Raw genomic sequence first — 20857 nt, 5'->3', positions numbered from 1 at the left:
TCTCTCCATTGCTGTAGATTCAAGACTTTTCGCAGGAGCATGGGCGATAAAGTGGAGCGAAAGCGGGACTTGAGCCCAAAATCTACCTACAACGACTTTTTTAAAAATCAAGCTTAAAGCAACGCAATAAATCACGCAAATAAATATGTTGTGACGAAATAATGCTTGAGTCTTCCAATTTCTAAAAGAAATAAGGCGTCTATGGAAAAAGAGAATAATTGAAAATTAAATAGACATTAACTTATCAGAGACTCTCTTAAGAAGAATATGATTGGTAATATAAGAAATGACTTTTCAAGTTAACCTTAACTCCCCCCCCCGACTACCTTCCTCAATCCCTATGCATGTGGTACACAGGGATACAAAGGCTGCTACTTGTTTTATTGGTTTTTTTGTCTTGTTTCTCTCTTAACTTTTTTTTTCTGTTGTTGTTTTCTTGTTTGTGTACGGGAATGCTAAGGATGTTTTTTCTTTATTTCCCTTTTTTTTCTTTTTTTTTCCTTTTTGTGTTGTTTTTCTTTTTGCATGCTTTTTTTCTGTTACGTAGTATTAGAGAAAACTGAAGTAAGATAAACATCGTTTGAATAGATATCATGCATATTTGAGTCAAAGAGTTTGTAGTAAGGTTGATGATGTTATTGTTGTTCTTGTGTAAAGCTTTAATACTTGGAAAAATTTTGGTTTTTCGTCATCTTTAACTTAATCAATACTTTGATATGTTTTCTTGTAAAAGGACTCTTGACGAAAACAAGCTAAAGAATTTGTCTTCAGGCATTTTTAGAAACAACCGCCATCTGCTTTATCTGTAAGTAGGGGTTGTCTTTATATTTATTTACAACATGGTAAGAGATACATATGAGATGACCAGAAGGAACAACCAAGATTTTTGTGACATGTAGCTCTGATTTTAGTTTGTTCATGTTTGCTCGGATAAAATACTGCACTTTTATGAAATTTGTTTTAATTCAAAATACCTCAGAGCATTTACTGCACTGAAAATCGCATGAACTTGTAATGAACCCTTTCATCGTTGTTTGTACGGTCTGTGTTTCATGGAGATTTAGATTTCAGTGCAAATTGAGACTGCGGGTTTGATATGTCTCTGAATGCGCTGTTTGAAATAGCCTTTAACGTAAGAAAAAGAGGCTACGCTGTATATGAAAACACTATTTCAATATTTATCATTAGGCCGTAAATTGGTGTTGATGCATGAATTAGGTGGTCATTATTAAAACAGAGGAAGCAGAAAGAAAAAAGCTAATAATGAAAGTACTTACAATATCAATGATAGTAATTATATTAACTATATTGATAATGACAATGATAGCATAAATAATAATAATAATAATGATAATAATAGCGGCAAGTAGTGTGGTCTTGTGTTAGCTCCACCGCTAGAAGCTTCGTTCTACATCGGGGCAGGCCAAGCTCGGAGCACCCAGACGCATCTGAATAAGTATTAGTATACCTTGCTAATTGTCGAGCCTAAAAGGGGAGATACTGGGTGACTTCAAGAGCAGGTATAGAACGTTTTAGTTTTCAAGTTAAGTTACACATTAGGTAACCAAAGGGTAAAAGGAAGCAGTATTGGGCACTGGAGATGAACTCTACACTGCTTGAATGAAACAGAAAAGCGCAATTGATGGTTAAATCAAACGACCATGGAAAAGACCGTAAGAAAGGTAAATTACATGGAAATCAAGACGGTAATTTGGGATCAGCATGGATATAAACCCCTTGGTCTAACTCGCCAAATCCCCCGCGATCAGGCTACTTGCGTAGAGAAATCGTTGGAGAATTCCCAAAGAGTTGGAAGGCGCCACTTGGATGCGAGAGAAGAGAAGAAATTTATACAAAATATGATTGTAATCAGCGAAAATATTCCTGAAGAGAAAAATGCTAATCAGGAGGATCAAGTTCAAACGCACTCGCACAACAACCAGAGCATAAGCCCTTTGGGATCTGCTAACAATCTGCCGATCGAGCGGGGAAGTGCGTGCTTTGATTGAAAAGTCGAAGGTATTGTTTGCTCCAGCATCCGTCAACCGGGTAAAAACGTATATCAGGAGATTGACACTAGAACAAAAGAAAGAACAACAAAGTGTGACATGGAGAACATAAATAAGAGTGTGATGGAATTAAAAACCGGCACTGCGTATCGCCCACTGAAAACCCTTTTGGCCATTTGTGGCTCGTGAAGTGCGCTGTCTACTCAACTGTTGTTGCCTTTCTATTGTTGAAAGGCTAGAAGAAAGCCATGAGTCACAGTGTAACTAAGAATTCTCCCAGGAAGAAGAAAGTTTTATTGGAGAAAGCGGATGAACTCTAAAAAAATGTCTTTTGCAAAGGCAGAATACAGTAAAATAAATGGCAAACTCCCCTTTGGTCACAATCTTCACAAAAATCCGGAATTTTAAGTTCCGAAGAAACAATGGAAGGTGCTGGAGGAAATAACAAGGCTAACAAGCAATTTGATGTGTTGGAAGGAGCTGGGGAGCCGCAAATATTTTCTTTGGCGGGATGCAGACTCGACTTAACAAATATGTAGCCATAAGTACCTTTGACTAAGGCTAATCATTTTAAAAAATTGTAAGCCAGCTTTTTAACGACGATGCACGCTGGGAGTTGTTGGCGAGCGTTAGAAGCGAAGTAATGATGGTACTCTTTCATTTATTTGAATGTAAACCATATTATAATATTGCAACGCGTGAAATATTTTACTTCACTAAATACATTTAGATACACCGGGTTTGGGGTTGAATATGTGTTGCCATTAAAATTTAAATGAGAGAACCTTTGGTCGCAGGGAAAAAGTTTGACTAATCGCCTGAATACTAAATGCGTAGTTGCGAAGCTCGACTATGAGATGTAAAGTCTTATATATTCATTGTGGATTAGCATTTCCCGTTTCGTAATTTCCTGAGACTGATCGGTTAAAATAAAGGTCGCCATTTTTTCTAAATTGTCTGAAAGTCTCAGTTCAGCCCAAAGTTTGGGTGCAGTCGCCTTACACGTTAAAGGTAACGTTTCTAAGTGTGCGTTTGAGATTTTTGATCTGTGACCGCCTCTGTTTCTACCGCCTAGTTACGTCATGCGACTTGATTTAACGGTTGAAGGAATTTCAAGTGCGGCTTTCAAGTAGCTTCTCAGTTCGAAACGAACTGAGAAGCTACTTCTATCCACTGGAAAATTTGAATCTTAACTCAAAATACTAATATGAATAAATTGCATAGTACTTTTCGTACTGACATATTTCACACGATCGATGAAGTAAACAACTGAATTTGTTGGATCAAATGTTTCAATTTATCTACATTTCTTCCCGGGGCACTAGATAAAGGCAAGTTAACCGGTGGAACTTCACTTTCAGAGGGTTTTACAGATCTTGCATGAAGTCGAGGCCGTGTGCGTCAATCATTCCAAAATAGCGTGGAAAAGCTGGAAACGTTTCGGATTCGGATGGATACCCTTGGAATATCATAAAACTAGCGTGACTCGGAAACAATATGAATTTTAAGCCTTGTCCTACGTTGAAAGAAAGTATATTCTCAAGCGAAATGGCGTACAAAAGAAAAACGAAAGAAAAATAAAGGTGCAAACGATTTGGTATTTGTATCCTACTCATGCTTATCGGAAACCTTCGGCATTGGTCTTTCATTTAATTAAAGTGTGAAGCACCCATACCTGTCGAGGGCGATTTTTGCGTACAGGGCTTAATTGTGCCACAATCATTAATCTATGTATTTACTCATTCCGGTTTGAGAAAACACAATCCTATTAGTGAAAAATACCTTACATGATGATCCCTCACCTGATGATGGGACCTCACATGATGATCCTAAAATGATAAATTTAAGAGTAAACAAGGAAGAGAGGAAACATCTGGTGGAGGAAAAACTCTACCGAGACTAGAAGACTATCCAGTCATTTATAAAACAGGCACGGATTGGAACTGGGACGTCATGGGAAAAGAATTCCATGAATGTCTGGTCGGCGGGCTTGAACCCAGACCACTGTATGCAGTACTCTCAACGCTCACCCCTGCTAACTTCTATCAGAGAGCTTTGGAAAATACTTCTTTTTGCTCCTGTTGAGGTTTCTAACTTTGAAGTGCATGAAAATACCTCAACAATTAACCTGTTTTGAATGCACTTTTAACTTTATTTTCTTATTATTGAAATTTTAGTCCCTTGTCCGGTAATCCGGTAAAGGAATTGCCGTCAAATATTTTTAGCACAAACACTGACCTGGAGTACCTGTAAGTAGATTTTTTCTCTATTTTTAGAAATCACCTTCAACGCATAACAATGATAATTTTCTTTTAGAGTTTATAACTCGCGAATAATTTTACCTCTAAAACATGATTAAAGATCTAACTGACAGCTTGATATTTGGAATGGTATTAGGAGGCCTCTGCCGATAGTAAAGAAACAATTAAGAATGACAGTATTTGGAGGTTTGTGTTAAAATCCGTACGTAGGAGATTTCAGGAAAAATTGGTATGTTGTGGGTGAGGAACTACGATGACCTACTCGAAGGCTGGCAAAGGCAACCCTCATTATCTCTCAGTTGTATCAAAAAAACAAAACGAAACAACAACAAAAAATTTAATGATTTTTTGTCGCAAGACATGGTGCACATGGATCAGCGAACCTGTAGTTTACTTTTTATAACTAAAAACTGATAATTTTAGGTGCAAAAATATATAGATGCAATGAAAACCGTTCTGCTATATCTCTATTAAAGTTTAGCAGCCTATAACTCAGAACAGAGCAAACATGCTTCCTAACATTTGAGTAAGGAGCATGCAGCTAGGCTTCTAAGCACTAACTGCTCGACATCCAGGCTCTTTGTGAAAGTTTACTGTCAATGAATAAGGAGATTCGTTTTTCAGGTGCTGGAATTATCGCATCAAGGGCAAGAAAAATTAAAGTGCAAAGCTCACTGAAGGTCCAACCATACGAAGCCCGGAGAAATTTGATAACACAGCTCTCTCTTAAGGGGAAGGGGAATGCGATCTTAGTTTCCGTGTTACATTTCGTATTTACTCAGGTTCCCTCGTTCCTGCCATTATTTAAAATTATCTCTCCGAACTTCTATTAATATGATTATCATTCTCAAAAAGGGCGTTGCAATTTTCTACCGCCGGAATACACCTGATTACACGTTCTTGTGGCGCAGAAAGTTATGAGAATTAAGTATAAAACATAGTTTTGACTCTGATTTTCACTGAGCTTCAAATGACGGTCATAGCTTTATAAAGAATTAAATTCTCTCCAAAAAAATTAGTTTACTCGATTCACAAGAGCTAATCACTGTAGCTGCATAAATAGGAAAGTGAAAAGTAAAAAGATGGATGACACGCCCTTGGCGATACCACTGATTTCTTCCGAGAGAAATCATAATACAGCTCATCAAGGAATGAAAAGTAGAAGAGCTGAGATGGCAATTATTGCAAGAATGAGTCCAATCCTTATAGTTACACATTAAGATTGGGTTTACTTAACCAACTATAAAGTAATTTGGTAATGTATTGCTTCTATTTATATGCTGTGCAACACTTATGCATGGGGTCTATATCATTAGGTACTTGTCTGAAATGCAGTTGCACAACCTGCCCCTGAGAATCTTCGACAATAACACAAAGTTGCAGTATTTGTAAGTAACATTTCTTTTCTGTGCGGTTTTTAAACTCAAGATTACCGAGGAGTAAGTCTTATGTACTTCAAGATAACTAAAGATCAAGTTTCCAAGGTGGGAAAAAATCCTGCCTATTTCATCTCATACTGTGCTCCAAACAAATCACGCACGACGGGTCCTCCCGACTAACTCTCACACCTGCTGACAAAACTCCAATTTCAGACCCGTTATTAATAGCTTACCAAATTCGCGTGTCCAGTAGAACAAGAAATTTTACAGACTCAGTGATACTTAAAATATTGCCATATCTTTCTTGAGGTGCGGCTAAGTTGGGCCTCTTTTGCTGCACAACAGCTCTAAAAGCCTGTCAGCGTATTTGTTTTATAGATGAACCTTAACAGGTTTATCTGATTCCTAATTCCAAGTCACCACCCTAGAACTTGTATCAAGAATGACACCGACTGTCATATTCAAGACAAGGAATATGGGTCCAGGACTGACCGTAAAGAGATTCATTCTATTTACAACAGTCACCAGGTGTGTGGTGCCAGTATTGAGGTACCAACAGTGTGGTTTGATGAGTACATAGGATGAAATTAGTACAAATAAATAATCATTTATGAAACCGATGCCAATTTTTGTTTAATTGATACAACATCAATAACTGTCAGGGTCAACAGCCTAGAAAAGCCTAGGTGATTCCCTTACCTAGAGCAATACACTTCAGGCGTATTTTAACTCTATTATTCATCGGTTTACATGTTGAATAACGCAGACGCCTGAATGACAACGACATGAAAGGAATAAATGGAAAGGCCTTCAAAGAAATGAGGATTTTGAAGGAACTGTAAGTAAATAGAATGATACTGTTTTTGAAGGCATTGTTAGCCTTTAAAACAAAGTTATACATGGTAACAGTTAATACTTTCCCTTTGCTGGATCGCAATGCACTAGATCTAGATCTGTGCTGTGACTCATATTGTGAAATGATACGAAATCAGATGTGTCAGATTACACACAACCGACACCTCTTTTAAGAAAGGTGTTTTTCGTGTTGTCGCGAGCGTTGGACAAAGAAAAAATTCTGAGTCCCCATGAAGAATGACAACTCGAAAAACATCTTTCTTAATTTTTTACCGAGATCAAAACTTTCCATCTCTACTACCTCTATCGACACCTCTTTTGTCAAAATATCATTCTAAAAAGGGTTTATCAATATATCTTCTGATGCAAATTATTGCTCCATGTTGATGAAAATTGAAGAACTGAGATAAACTAAAGATGAACTTATAACATTGTGTCAGGTTGAAAAACCATTATCGGTTTGTTGATATTGCCCTTCTAATATTCTGTTTTATCACATGACCCATCCCACTCCGTTCGGTAAGTGCATAATGATCTGAATCCAAATATTTTCCAGTTTGGCCCTCCCACTCGTTGACTATCTGCGAAGAACTTGATCGTATTGCATTGCATCGAGTGGCATTGCATTTTGTTGCCATGTATCGTCAAATGACTATTTTTTTATTGTTTCACACGATGCAGTTATTAGAAATAAATGTGTTTTGGTTTTTATTCTGCCATTCTTTTATTTTTTCACTTCATTTCTTCCTTTCTCTTATCGCTAGTGTACCAATATGACCAGAAGACTATTCATTTTGTAACTTTCTCGATCAAACGAAATAGATTATTCTTCTTCTGTAACACAGATGGCTGCAAGACAACAACTTCACTGAATTGCCTCCCGAATTATTCCAAGATCTAAAAAGCCTGAAAGAACTGTAAGTTATATGCAAACGCTCTTCTCGGAAATTAGTTTTTAACGGCGCTTAAGGGATGAGTGTTAGCTTTAATTGTGTTCTTCATTCCAAAAAAAGGTTACTCATGTGATTATATTGATATAATAAGATGCTGGTAACCATATTATTGCGTCACTAATTATACGAGATTATAGGATATATTTGAGTTTTCAAATTTCTGATATTACCTTCAGAACTGAAAACGGAAAGAAAACAATTGTACAATCTCAAAATGTTTCTTCATTGTCGTTCTGATAATCAAAGTAGAAGACTTTTAGTTGCGCAGCAACGAAATGGATGCGTGCAAGAAAGTGTCTGGTCATTACGTCATTCTCTGTTGTGAACTAGTTAGGTGTCTTCACAAAACACGGGCTCGATGATCCTTTTATTGATCAATTTAGTAGAATAGGAGAGATAATCAGCCTCTGCCAACCTCAGATAGCAATGCTTGGCGTGCGATCAAATTTCAAGTTGTCAGCTGGTTGATTCTTTTCTGTAAAATAGCAAACCAGCTAGGATGATTGCATCGTATTAACTGTTCCACCCTCTTCATTAGATTACACGCATTGGTTGTACACGATTCTATATATTCAGCTCTTTTATTATTATTGATGACCAGGACTGTATGTATTTTTACTTACCAATTTCAAGTAACGGTGCAAATTAAGATCCACTTTCCTATCTTGTCATTCATATCAGCTATCTGTCAAATAACAAATTGAAGACTTTACCAGATGGAATTTTTAACGGCCTGTCGAAGCTGACATATCTGTGAGTAAAATAATCATTAAACAAAAGAAAAATGCGAAACGAGGTCGATGCAATTTTCCAAGAGCAAAATTATCAAAACTGCGCGGTCATGTTCAGTTAAAAGAAACATATAAGGTAAAATTGAAAGATGTGTCTAGCAATCGAAATTTGCGAGCGCTCATGTTTTGCTACTGAAACAATACAGTTTCGGTGATAAAAATAAATAAGTTGCTAGACGAAAGTACGCTAACGCAGGTGATTGATTATGAGGACAGCAGAAGAAAAGAAGACCCACTACTCCTGAATCATTCTCCTCCATAAGGATCTGGAAAAAAACTCTATGGATCACTTTTTGTCTCCGTGTCATGAAAATTCGTGGTCAATTTTTGTAAAGCTCTTTAGATGAATTTTAGAATGGTCTATTTTGTAGATGTGCTTTGGAGAGAAAGATTGACCTACATAGAGGTTGAAAATTACTCAAAATTACTCAAAACCTTCTTCGTGACTTTGTTTTTTGTGTTTGTTCGGATAAAACACTTGCTTGTAACAACACTAGTAATAATTGTAATCGCAATAAAAACAATGGTAATAAAAGTAATAGGAGTGATAATAAAATAATAATAAGTAATTAACGTAGATAATTTTCAAGTTGGATATTATTGAATTACTGCACGCGAGGTAGCAACATTGTGATACTCTTTGCGTTTTTGTAGTCCTTTTTTTTTCACCGCTGTGAGAGCGCTTCAAAAATTTCTTAGTATAAATTGTAATCAATTTCTCTATTTTGTGTGAAAAAAGCTTGCTGTATGATATCCCAGGAGATGTTCACGGATTATCTTATGCTCTTTTGGTCCGCACTATATCGTTTCTTGATGGTGTGATAATCAGCTTTTTGTTACTGGATTTTGAAAAATATCAGCCATCTGTAATATTCCTCTAGCTAGCTAAGCAAGTCAAAATAGGTACGTTAAACTGGGGAAACTACTGCGAAGGCAAGCAATATTTTATGAACAGGTGTTCTTCAAAAGCCGCCAATAATTTTTTTATTCTATAAATCAATATTGGTAATTTTATGATTATAAATTTGTAACTATGGCTATTATTATATTTCAGGGATTTGTCAAATAATGAACTTGGAAATCTACCGCCATACATCTTTAAAAACATTACAGCTGTAAGATTTCTGTAAGTGAGATTCTCTTTGAGTTAAGAAAAATCAAAAGTCGTCTTTGAGAATCACCTTGCAGTAACAACTGGAAGTGAATGAATCGGCTTTCTAGTTTCTGACAATTTACACTTCTTATATATATTTTGAGCAGCTGAATTTTTTTTCTGTCTTACAGTTATTTTTTGTGACAGAAGCTTAGAATTTGTTGACTTAGATACTAAAGTAACCCAAATAATTTTGTAAAAATGGGTAACAGACTACTAATTATTTTTCAAACTCAGCTTTAAACACCAGACCTCAAGCAGAGGTTTCTGGTAATAAACTCTAAAGTTTCTCTAGCCTGAGAGCATTAAAGTTACACGTAGTTCTGATGTTTTCTTTTTTTCCGTGATATTCAAATATCAAACCCGGAAGCTAATTGTGCTGCAGTAAATTCAGAAGATAATTAAGACAAGAGTAGATTTAAAGATATCCCTTCGTGTGTGTATTTCAGTCTAACATCTGCACCGCGCTTTTTCAGGAAATTGGAATACAACAAAATTGAGGGGCTTCATGAAGATCAATTCCAGGGCTTAGTGGAGTTGTTCGAGTTGTGAGTACATCCAGAATTCAAACGTTAATTTTTCATTATGATCTGCTGCAGTCTAAAGCCTATTTTAGAACCAGCCCATTCATATGAATTTAAAAAAAACTCATTCAGTGAATAAATGTTGACAAGAAAATGTTTACAAATTAACCATATTTATATGGAGAGAGGTGATACCCAAAGAAGCGCTCGATAATCATATATTAGCAAGGTTTTTCTTTTTAACGTTTAAGCCATAAACGGCTCAAGTGCACTGAGATTTTTGTTCATATTCGTCCTTCAGATTATGTAGACGCAAAGATAAAGTTAACTTGAAAGGAAAAGAGCTTTTTTGAACAAAGAAAAAAATGGCTTCAATTTAGCTGAGTCTATAAATATTGAGCTTAAGTGCAAAAGTTTGGATTAAAACGGCCATGCGATTAATTTTCTTAGGGAATTAACTTGCACAGATATTAGTTGGAATAGAAAATCAGGATCCACCTCCCTAGTAAATATAGTTAGTTTCCTCTATTAGTACTAGCCTCTATAATAAATGGATCACAATCTTTGTCACCAGATCGATATAATTGTGGTATAATTTTGATATCAGTTTTGCTGTTTAAATTAGATGTTCCATGCCTAGTTATGCTATGTTACTTGTATATTAATTTAAATTCCCCCTTACCTGTTTAAGACACCTCTCGGAGAACAGAATCGAGGCTTTGCCTGACAAGATTTTCGAGGGCGTTAAGAACCTCAAGGGCCTGTGAGTACAGCTGATAACATACGAAACAATTTCTTAAATTTTTTTAAAAGATGCAAATGTGCATAACAGAAAGATGTACAATATGGAATTCTTTTTTGAAAATGTTAACATGATCTCCAACAGGCGTGGTGTAAATTGTAATGCTCAACAGCGAAATTTTATTACTATCTACTTTCTTGACGAAAAAAAGGGTGGCTTGCTATAAACATGGTTTTATTGAGCAAAGGTGGATATTATCAAAAAAGCAAACAAACATAGTTGAGAACTATGATAGTTCCGACGGCAACTTCAGGTGTAATTTTTAAGAATCAGACAATGCAAGACCCTGATTTCCATCTGCTAGTTACTAATTATGTTATTACTTTTTACAGAAGTATCTTTGGCAATAAAATACAAAATGTCACCAGCACGACTTTCAGTCATGCCCGGGAACTGCGATTTTTGTAAGTTCACTGCAAATGGCAGTTCTTTATCACGGTACCTACAATAAAGCCGCATGTATTGCAATCGGATAAGATGCAGGTGTGAAGTTAATTTAGAGTATTATAGTTAATTGGGTATAATTTTTAATTTTGTTAAAGTCGAAGGAAAGGCTTGGGAAAATGAGATATACAATTTATTATAATCTAACTTAATTTTCACCTTCTATTTTAAACTTGCAGGTTCATGCACTACAACCTGATGGCTGAGCTCCCCATAGGCTTTTTTGGGCTTTTGCCGCACATTATCAGAGTGTAATACTCCATTATAATAATTTAACACGACGGCTTAATAGGAGATTTGGGGCGAATGTTGTCTGAATTACCTTTGAAATAGAAATTATTGTCAAATTGTGATGTGGGTGATGCAGCCATTTTAATTATTTTCTTTCCTTCAGTCTGTTATGGTTCAGTTGAACAATAAATTTTCATTCATGCCAACATCTTCTATCAATTCCAATACTGAAATGATATCAAGCCACATTTAGATATTAAATACCATTGCCTAAGGTGTGCTTCGCGAGGCTCTCTAATTGCTATTAATTTATGAAAAAATGCTTATCAATTATCTTTGCCTCAGCATAGATCACTATTTTCTTGCCGATTGTTTATTTTCGACAATCTTTATTATTTTGCTCTCATTGTTCTAACGATGTACCCTTTCTAATTTCCCCTTCTTTTTCTAATTCCAGAACTCTGGACACCAACCTGATGTGCTGTCACCTTGATCTTTTCAGGCAGGATGCCGATTGCGAATTTGCCTTCAATGATAACTTCGCAAGCTGTCACTCCATGTTCCGCAACCTTGCTCCAAGGAGAAGTCTTTGGGTTGTCGGCCTTCTCTCGTTGTTTGGGTCTGTGTTTGTAGTTGGGTGGCAGTATTTCTTACCTGATAACAATATGGTCCAGTCTATTATGTTGGTTAATCTGGGTATTTCAGATGGCATCATGGGTATTTACCTCATCATTATAGGTATAAAAGACCTGCAATGGTCAGGGGAATACTACCTGCACGACTATGAGTGGCGCACCGGCTGGTTTTGCCATTTCAATGGCGCCATGTCTGTACTTTCAAGCGAGGTGTCTGTTATGATGATTTCTCTGATTGCATGGGACAGGCTCAAGAACATTGTGTTTCCTTACACGTTTGCAAAAATTACACCAAGGCAGACCCGTATTATGTGTGTAGTTATCTGGCTTGTGGGAGGCATCATGGCATTCCTTCCGTTGTCTGGAATGCGATATTTTGGTGACTGGTATTATGGCAAGAACGTGGTGTGCCTGCCCCTGCAACTTTCCCCGCAATTACAAGAAGGCTGGGAATTCTCCACTTCCATCTTCATCGTTTTAAATTTTTCTCTTTTCCTATTTATTACGGTTGCTTATGTTGCCATCTTGTTGAAATCATGGTCGTCAAGCAGACGGCTGGGTGCGCATGGAACTGTTCGTGAAATACGAGCAAGAGCACAAAGCGCACAGGCCAAAAGAGAAAGAGCACTTGCCAAAAGAGTCTTCTTCATTATTCTGACCGATTTCTTGTGTTGGATACCAATCATTGCTATCGGCATTAAGTCGCACGTTGAGAAAACGTTTGATCCACCTGGAGATCTGGCAGTGTGGATTGCAGTGTTCGCCTTGCCGATCAATTCAGCTATCAACCCACTGCTGTATACCCTTTCTACTCCACAGGTACCATTTTTCTCTTGCTTTTGAATGGAACATTCTTTCATTTGTTGTTTTAAGAGACATCTTTGCGAGATAGTTATCTGAATCAATCACCCGCGGTCCCAACGGTTTTTTTTTATTGGAAATTTTCCTATTGTCAATCAAAGACGGTCTCTCTCATGTCCTTATGACAGAAAAAAAAAATAACCCAAAAGGAGAAAAAATGGGCATGGAAAAAATATGAATGATCGCAAAGTTGTTTGTTTGTTTCTCCGCTGTTGGTTATAACCATGGAGACCAACTTGAATTTAAAAGCGGTTTGATCTATATTCCGACATACTTTATTAACTAAATTTCTACTGTACAGGTTCAAGCTGTTTTGAAAGCAAAATTGAGGAAGGTGTGGTCCAATGTTCGATCGATTTTCAGCAGTGGACAAAATCAAGAAGGCACGGTGCTATATTCCATTTATACATATCATAATCAGGCCTTGAAAGGGGTATAGGTGTGAGTAGAGATTAGAACAATGCACTTCAGAAATTTATTTGAATTATTATTGGAATTATCAATATTACTTCAAAAAATTATTAAGGGGCAACCAAGCAATTATAAAGCAATAAATGGTTGAGCTTCGGTCTTCAATTTCAAGGGAAAGAAACAATGTGACTGGTAGAAGGATTTTTTAAAATCAATATGTGGATGAGATAGTTTGGTGTGTTATACTCCTCCTCCTCCACCGACGCAGCGCCACAGTTTCTTCAGAAACTTACCCCCCCCCCCCGCCTCCTCCTTAAAATATTTGGATAGGCCTAACAGTAGTTTATTCTCTGTTTGGAGAGGACCAAAAAAGATATGTTACTGCTATTTTATTACTTAGAAGGAGTAAATAATCAGCAGGGACAGATCGGAAATGGACATGAACACGCTAACAACGAAGAGGGTAAATATAGTGATTCCCAATGTGTATATTCTCTTTGCCTCGTTATGGTTTTGTGTGTAATACCTTTCCTTCGTTTCTTCTCTTCCCTTCTTAATCCCATTTTTTGTTTGTTTTTGTGTCTGCATTATCTTACCCATAGGAGAACAGATTGAAATGCAAGTAATAGAACACAACGAAGTCCCAGAAGTGGAAGCCCCTGAATTGCCTGCTCCGCAACCGGGTCAGTATTCCATATGTATGCTTATTTCCTTAAAACATCATTTCAAAACTATCCAATTAGAAAACTAGGGAATCAAACGGTAAATCTTTGAGGTTAATAGGTCGACTCACAACTCGCATTCATTACTTATGTGTATAAATGTATAATGTTTTGATGTTAATGTTAATATGTGATTGACTTTCTGATTTCAACTGTAATCAAGTAATCCACTGAAGTGGGTGAGCTCTTTCAAATTGAAATACCTATGATGAAACATACTATTCTTTTCTATTTTGATACGTGTGAATTTTGGTTAGGGAAAGATTAAGGAAATGTTTCCTCAAATGACATAAATTTGATTGGTTTTGTCACCTTTGGTTAATAATTGCAAAAAAAATCCTTTGGTTTTTCACAAGTTACATACAACAATTCTGACGACAGTTTTTCAACGACCCAGTTTCTGAACTTCCCCTTTGAGATCCCCATCCCTTTAAATTAGAAACCTGCACAGGTGTCATGTGCAACAAAGGTAATATCGTTATCAATATGGCACAGATCTAATAAATGAATGATACGTATTGAAATGATCATTCAATGTTTTACCTTTTTGCTTTATTATCTGATAAATAACTCTAACATAACGATTTGAACCATCAACAGCAATGGGACAAGCCTGTGGTGGGGATGAGACTCCATCTTCCTCAGGTATAATGTCTTCTAACTTGAATTAAAATTTCCTGCCTATTATTATAATTATTATTATTATTATCATTATTTCAGTTGATGTTGTTGTTCTTCCTCTTGAAACTTCATTCATGAAAATATATGAAATAAAGTCGTAGACAGCTGCTTCATTCACAATATCAGTACTGAAGCTAGGACTTCAACCGCTTTTTACAACTGTTACTAAAAATCGCCAACTACTTTGCAAGAAATAAAGTAGTAGGAATGAATAAAAGAACTTGAAAGTATTCGATCAAATCAACTGTCTTTTGCAAAAATATGACTTCAACAGACTATCTCATGCGCACAAACTCGCAGATGTAAAACAATGCGAGCTGTATGACAAGTTTAACCAAGTTTTAACTCAACTGAGTAATCTATCGTGCTAGAACTTGTTAAGTTTATGCGCATTCAATGCGGAAACTAAACTATACAGTAAACTTTATCGAAAGTATTTTATGTTTGTTTATTTGTTTTTTTTTAAGATTTCGTATCTGAATTACGTCATACGAATATTATTTTCTGTAAAATTCATTTGAAGAATAAACGAACCACAAAAGTTATGACATGTTTCACTCTACTTGTTGTTTGAAACAGATTATGAGGATGATTTTGATATCAGACCAGCCACTAAAAAGACTGTGGAAGGTAAAGAACTTTTTGTAGGAAACTATATTATTAGTGCTGGCTGTTACCACCAGTTTATACAAAAAGACTCCAAGTTTCTCCTATGAAGGAATTTATAAGAGAAGCCTTCCCTACCTACTGAAAGTAACGAGTCATTGCAAATTCCAAAAAAAAAGATTTTTAACTTTGGATTGATAGTCTCGCGGACACTAGGTGTGAAAGGAAATTGTGCAAAACTAGAAGTATTTATGTCTTTAACGCACTCAACATGAGGCGTTGTATATTTTGGTGGGAAGACTCTTGCGTAATACCTGGTTAATAACATCAATAGATAATTATTAGCAGCAAGCTAACCTCTAAGAAAAAAAAATGAAATGGGACGGAGATTCGAACGCAAAAAGCGAATTTCTAATTTCCCACGCTAAAGGTAGGTAGTTGTGTGAGTAAAAAAAAGTTGAGGTTCGCACATTTTTCTTGAAACTGTTTCAATCCTCTTTGGCGGAATAGAGGGAAGGGGTAGTTCTATTCATTTTTTAATGTAGTTGGACTCAAATAAGATTTGTTATCAACGCTGGACCCTCTCCCAAACAATTTGCAACTTATTTAAAAGAAGGATATTCTTTATTGCAGTTGCTGTTCATCATGGTGAAAGCCAGCATCGACGAAAAAGTCAAAAAGAAGGTATATGTTGAACTCCTTTTGTAACTAGGATTGTCTACTCTTTGACGGAAGGCTCTAATGTTGATAAGTGTCTATTTTTATGAAACCATTATTTCACATTGAATTTATGAAAGATCCGACTACAGGAGAGACTAGAAATGACTGAAGTTTAAGGTGCTTACAGGAACCTTTTTTATATGTGGAGGCTCGCTGTTGATGTAACTCGTGGCTCTTGATACAAGCATTGAAATATATATGGCAATTGTCGTACACATTGGTTTTGGTGAACACATAACCTTACTTTGGTTAATGTCAAGATATTTTCAATTTTAAGTTGTTGAAAAAACGTTTGACTGAAATAGAGTACCAGCTTAGTCTAAACATTTTTCGCTTTCTGAGTCGAAATTCGAAATATTTTAAAGTTGAAGGGCATCTGCATTGAGGTCTTTTGTGCGTATTCTTTTAGTACCTGAAGCAACAGGGATAACAGTTATCTGGCAAATTGGTGGCAATTGAACAAAGGCTTTAAGAAGTGGCAAAATTTTACCGTCGACTATTTCATCGCTCCCGAATTTTCCGCTTATGTCCTCTCTCTGGTGATCCTCCCACAATTTCACTTTCGATTCGTTATTTTCAATTATTCAAATGAATATCATTCGTTGACTACAAATTTTTTCTACTAAGTACACGTTTCTGCAGGCCAAGGAGGAGAGACAAAGCCTGAGACTAAAGAGCTAGCTGAGGAAGGTAAATAGAATGATTTTTTTCTTGAAATGTACATTGTGCGACATAAGTTTCCTTTATTTCCGCATATAGTGGAAGTCACCTTTTCTTGAACTTATCTGCCATCTGGGCCAATTTCCTGGCTTACTCACAAAGTGACAGTGAGGGCAAGTCTATTGCTTTATATACGTCAGTCTTAAGGTCCTTATACTTCATCTTAAGTGATAACTTTGCTATCACACAGCTGACAAATCTGTGGAGCAGGTGGAGAGTGAAGAGATTCCAAGGGCAAGTGACAAAGGTAAAGGAGAGGGTAGCTTTAATTGGTCACTCAAGAGGTTAAGGAGGTTATGGAAACATATCTTTCACCTAAGTAGTCGCTGAAAAAAAGAAACAAAAAAAATATTTCATGAAATGCTTCAGTAAAAACAAGATTGAATGGCTGAGTACTAATGTACCTTTTATCAAATACATTGTCTTCTGGGGAAGACGGAAGAGGGCACCAGCTTTGCCTCGTTCAATTTCGGCTCTCTGCGTCAGTCGAGTTAAATTTCCAGGGCATTTACGTGTAGGCGTTGTATACGCACTTATTCAGTATCTGAAGCAACTGAGACAAAAGAGGTTGATGAATTGGTGGCAAACGTTGACCTTCGTCAATTGCAATACTTCAAATGAACATCATTTAATAGGTACAATATGTTCTAATTCAATTTCTTCAGAAGGAGAAAAAAAGCTTGACACAGAAGAGCTAACTAGGGAAGGTAAATACAACGATTCATTTTTTTTTAAGAACTATAGATTATTTATCATAACTTTCACCTAGTTATTTTTGCATACTATACAAGCTTTATTATTATTATCGTGATTATTATCAATTATGTATTTTTTATAAATTTAAAGCTAACTGGGCCAATTTACTGATTTAATAGAAGGGCCATGGGCCGAGTTTACCATCTAGACAACTTTATATATTTATGTACTTTACCTCATTCTAATAAATAACTTTGCTATCACACAGATGGCAAATCTGAGGAGAAAGTGGAGAGTGAAGAAATTCCAATACCTAGTGATGAAGGTAAAGGAGAGGGAGGGTTTTTTTGTTTCTCACTCAAGAGGTTAAGGCACCAGATTAGTTATTAAGGCATATCTTTCATCTTGGTAGCCAATGAAAAATGAATGATTCATAAACATGCTGAAGTAAAGGAAAAAGAAATAAATTGAAAGACTGAGTTCTAATTCACTTTTTGTTCAATTAATCATCTTTTATAAAAGCTCAAAAGGCAGAAGAAGAAGAAGAAGAAGAAGAAGAAAAGAAGCGGCTTGAGCCTGACATGGAGGACACAGAGAAAGGTAGAATTCTTTATAAATCAGCCAACATTGACTCGAAGTGGTCATGAATTAACACATAATCTGTCCACGTTATTGTCTGAGGAAAGTTGAAACGCAGCGGTCCACATCAGAAGTGATTGAATTAAGAGAAAAGAGGAATACTCGAGTACATTGTACTTCGTCACAGTGAACGGCCAAGACCTGAGTTGCAATACTGACACTAAATATGGCACCTTTGAATCTTCTAGAGCTCTCTCACTTTTTGTAACATTTCTTAGCTATAAAGATGTTTGCTTAGATGGAGGAAACATAGCTGCCACGTGGTACAGCTAATTAATTAGGAGCGAGGCTTATGACGTCGTGAACCTCAACTTTTAAAACTCTTTAACACAGACAAGTTAGAATTGTGTTAGCAATAATAAATTCTGATTAAGTGGCTTAATATATACATTTTTCTCTTTTCGTATTCCAAGCAGGGGAAGAAGAGGTTTTTGATACCAGACTTTAGTTCTTGCTTTTCGAACCAAGGTAAATGTTTGTTGTGTCTTCTTCAATAGTGAGTACCACTGACTGAAGGGTGCGAAAAACCTTTAAAAAATTTCTGCACTTTCTGATATCTTATCAAACTTATGAAACTAGTTTCAGATTTGAGATGAAGGGTGAAATTTTCGTACTTTTGCTCTGATGTATTTCCGTGTACATGCATGGGCTGTTGACTTCTGATTTCTTGAACCTTCAGTCTCTAGAACCTCTTCATAATCTTAATAATACTGTCTGGTCAACGGACCAACTGGTGAGCTGGCCACTACGCCGTCAGATTACATTAACTGATTAAGCTGACAGACAGATGGTATAACTATCTGCTTGACTTTCTGCCTGACTGTCTGCCTGACTGTTTCCCTTGCTGTGGGCATGGCAATAAACTGTTTCATTTTCTAGCTGCGTGCTAAGTCAGAAGCCTGAACCAGTTGACCGACTGACGGTTGGTTGATCAAGCAAACAAATTATTAATACACACGTTTTGCAATAAATAAATCAACGTGCTTTTACTCCTTCCATTACTAAAGAGACCGTAAGGACTGAAGAAGAGAATTCAAGAATTCAAGAAGAAATGGAGTTCTAGTAATCATTATGTAGTGTCTGTGGAAGTATCTTAGTCAAAACAATCCTTTTTGTTTATTTTCCCTTCGATAAAATAATAACATAAGTTAGTTAGCTGAACTATGGATTGCATAACATGCTATTGAACATATTGGGCGCTATCTCTGAATGGGCGTGTGATGGCAGTTCTGTCTTCATTTCGGTTTGATCTTGTCTGTTTTCTTTTTAATGTTTATTTTTTGTTTGTTTATTTTATTTAGTTTTTGTGTGTGTATGTGTGTTGACTTTGACAAGTTTAACTACCTGTTAGTGTTTTTCTTTTAGCATATTTTAAAATCGCATTAGCGATTAATAGCTCATTTCTAGGTTCTTTAATCTAAAAGAAACAAAGCATTTACTGTTTAACATCTCACATCGTTAATATTTAATAATATCCTGATGATCTAAATAGTTAATTTCATAAAACTTTTTTACTCGTTTACGAGAATTTTATTTAGTAAGAGTTACAGTAACGGTTATTTGGGGCTTCAGATTATATGAAAGAACTCAGAAAATGTTACGGCCTGGGCTTTAGTTTGAGAGACTCTGCATGATCATAACAACTATATAAATACCCCAGTTCCACAGCTAAGCATCGATATCTTTTTGTTTTGTTTTTTTTTTTTCTATTTCATCACTATCTCTTAAAGAAGAATAATTAAAAATGTAACAAAAGAATAGTTATTGGATGAGAAGTCATTAATCAGTTTTTTGGCAGTTTATTAAGTTACCCAAGTAGTAATCTAAATAGTTGAATTTTAGAATTTTTATAACCCCTTTTCGAGCATTACAATACAACCTGGATGTAAAGTGAGGTTTTTTTTCGTGATTTTAGGACGTTTATCGCGAGTACAGATTTATCAAATAACTTATATAAACGTTTAGGTATGCCAGGGAGTTTAGTGGTTCGATAAATATTATAATTGTTTATTTTCACAACTCGCTTGTGAGAATTTTGCACCCAGACTACGCTTCAAAAAACAAAAAAAAAATACAAGACATTGTTTATTAGAGGTTTTGAAGTTTATCAATAAGCTAGGTAGCCCATTTAATGGATTTTTCATAACTCCTTTGCGAGCGTTATAATCATTAGGACTTAAAGTGATGTCAATATAGATCATGCTTACATTACTGATAATTCACTCAAAATAAAAAAAGTAATGAAAAGGTCTAAGAATATCACTAAATTAGATATTTGGTAGTGAGTTGAAGTCTAATTTGTAGTAAATTTCTAGATTGTTTAACTCATTTTGAGAATTGTAATTCATTGTAGAACGTGATATTCAAATAACTTCGTGATTTGGCTCAAACGTGCTCATCAAACATGGCTTTTACAGTAAGGATAATTTGAACACGAACGTGCCTTCTAGAGGAACATGGTACAAAGCAAAGAGAATTGTAACAAGTGGAAAAGTTGTTTGTAAGCGCGTCATGTCTATTGTAAGTCAGAGCCTTCAATAAAACACCTTTTAGACCTTATGCTTGATTCTGATGTCTATAAACCCAAGAAACGTTGTAAAGTCTGGCTTGGGCTTCATCGGCAGCGTTGTTGATTAGTGACTGGTCATAATTGCCCTTTCTTCTCTCCAGAAACGAGGCATGAACTTATATCTTCGAATTGGCCAAGGAGATACTGCAAATGCGACACAATGTCAGCGTCGAGGGGGGAGGGAGAGAGAGCACT

General features: G+C 36.0%; 1 protein-coding gene and 1 pseudogene across 1 annotated transcript; both read left to right on the top strand.

Moving 5' to 3' along the window:
• Positions 1–20857, top strand: part of LOC131768810 (uromodulin-like) — a 233972-nt pseudogene that overhangs the window by 141966 nt on the left and 71149 nt on the right.
• Positions 4186–19314, top strand: LOC131774208 (G-protein coupled receptor GRL101-like). Its single transcript, XM_066167298.1, has 22 exons — positions 4186–4258; positions 5587–5658; positions 6416–6487; positions 7350–7421; positions 8139–8210; positions 9303–9374; positions 9878–9949; positions 10617–10688; positions 11060–11131; positions 11351–11422; positions 11860–12856; positions 13200–13281; positions 13710–13772; positions 13912–13992; positions 14632–14676; positions 15292–15342; positions 15952–16002; positions 16681–16728; positions 16949–17005; positions 17977–18054; positions 18507–18561; positions 19101–19314. The coding sequence occupies exons 2-21, from the start codon at positions 5600–5602 to the stop codon at positions 18539–18541; spliced, it is 2223 nt and encodes a 740-aa protein (XP_066023395.1). The 5' UTR covers positions 4186–4258; positions 5587–5599; the 3' UTR covers positions 18542–18561; positions 19101–19314.

This window comes from Pocillopora verrucosa, chromosome 5, assembly GCF_036669915.1.
Source record: "Pocillopora verrucosa isolate sample1 chromosome 5, ASM3666991v2, whole genome shotgun sequence".
In the NCBI taxonomy this organism is placed as follows: domain Eukaryota; kingdom Metazoa; phylum Cnidaria; class Anthozoa; order Scleractinia; family Pocilloporidae; genus Pocillopora; species Pocillopora verrucosa.
This window is presented reverse-complemented; position numbering and strand designations above follow the sequence as displayed.

Excerpts from the sequence above, each read along its gene's own strand:
- LOC131774208 (XM_066167298.1), top strand. The coding sequence starts at position 5,600 with ATGCAGTTGCACAACCTGCCCCTGAGAATCTTCGACAATAACACAAAG. Across the intron at positions 5,659-6,415 it reads AACACAAAGTTGCAGTATTT|ACGCCTGAATGACAACGACA; the intron begins GTAAGTAACATT and ends TGAATAACGCAG. Across the intron at positions 11,132-11,350 it reads GCCCGGGAACTGCGATTTTT|GTTCATGCACTACAACCTGA; the intron begins GTAAGTTCACTG and ends TTAAACTTGCAG.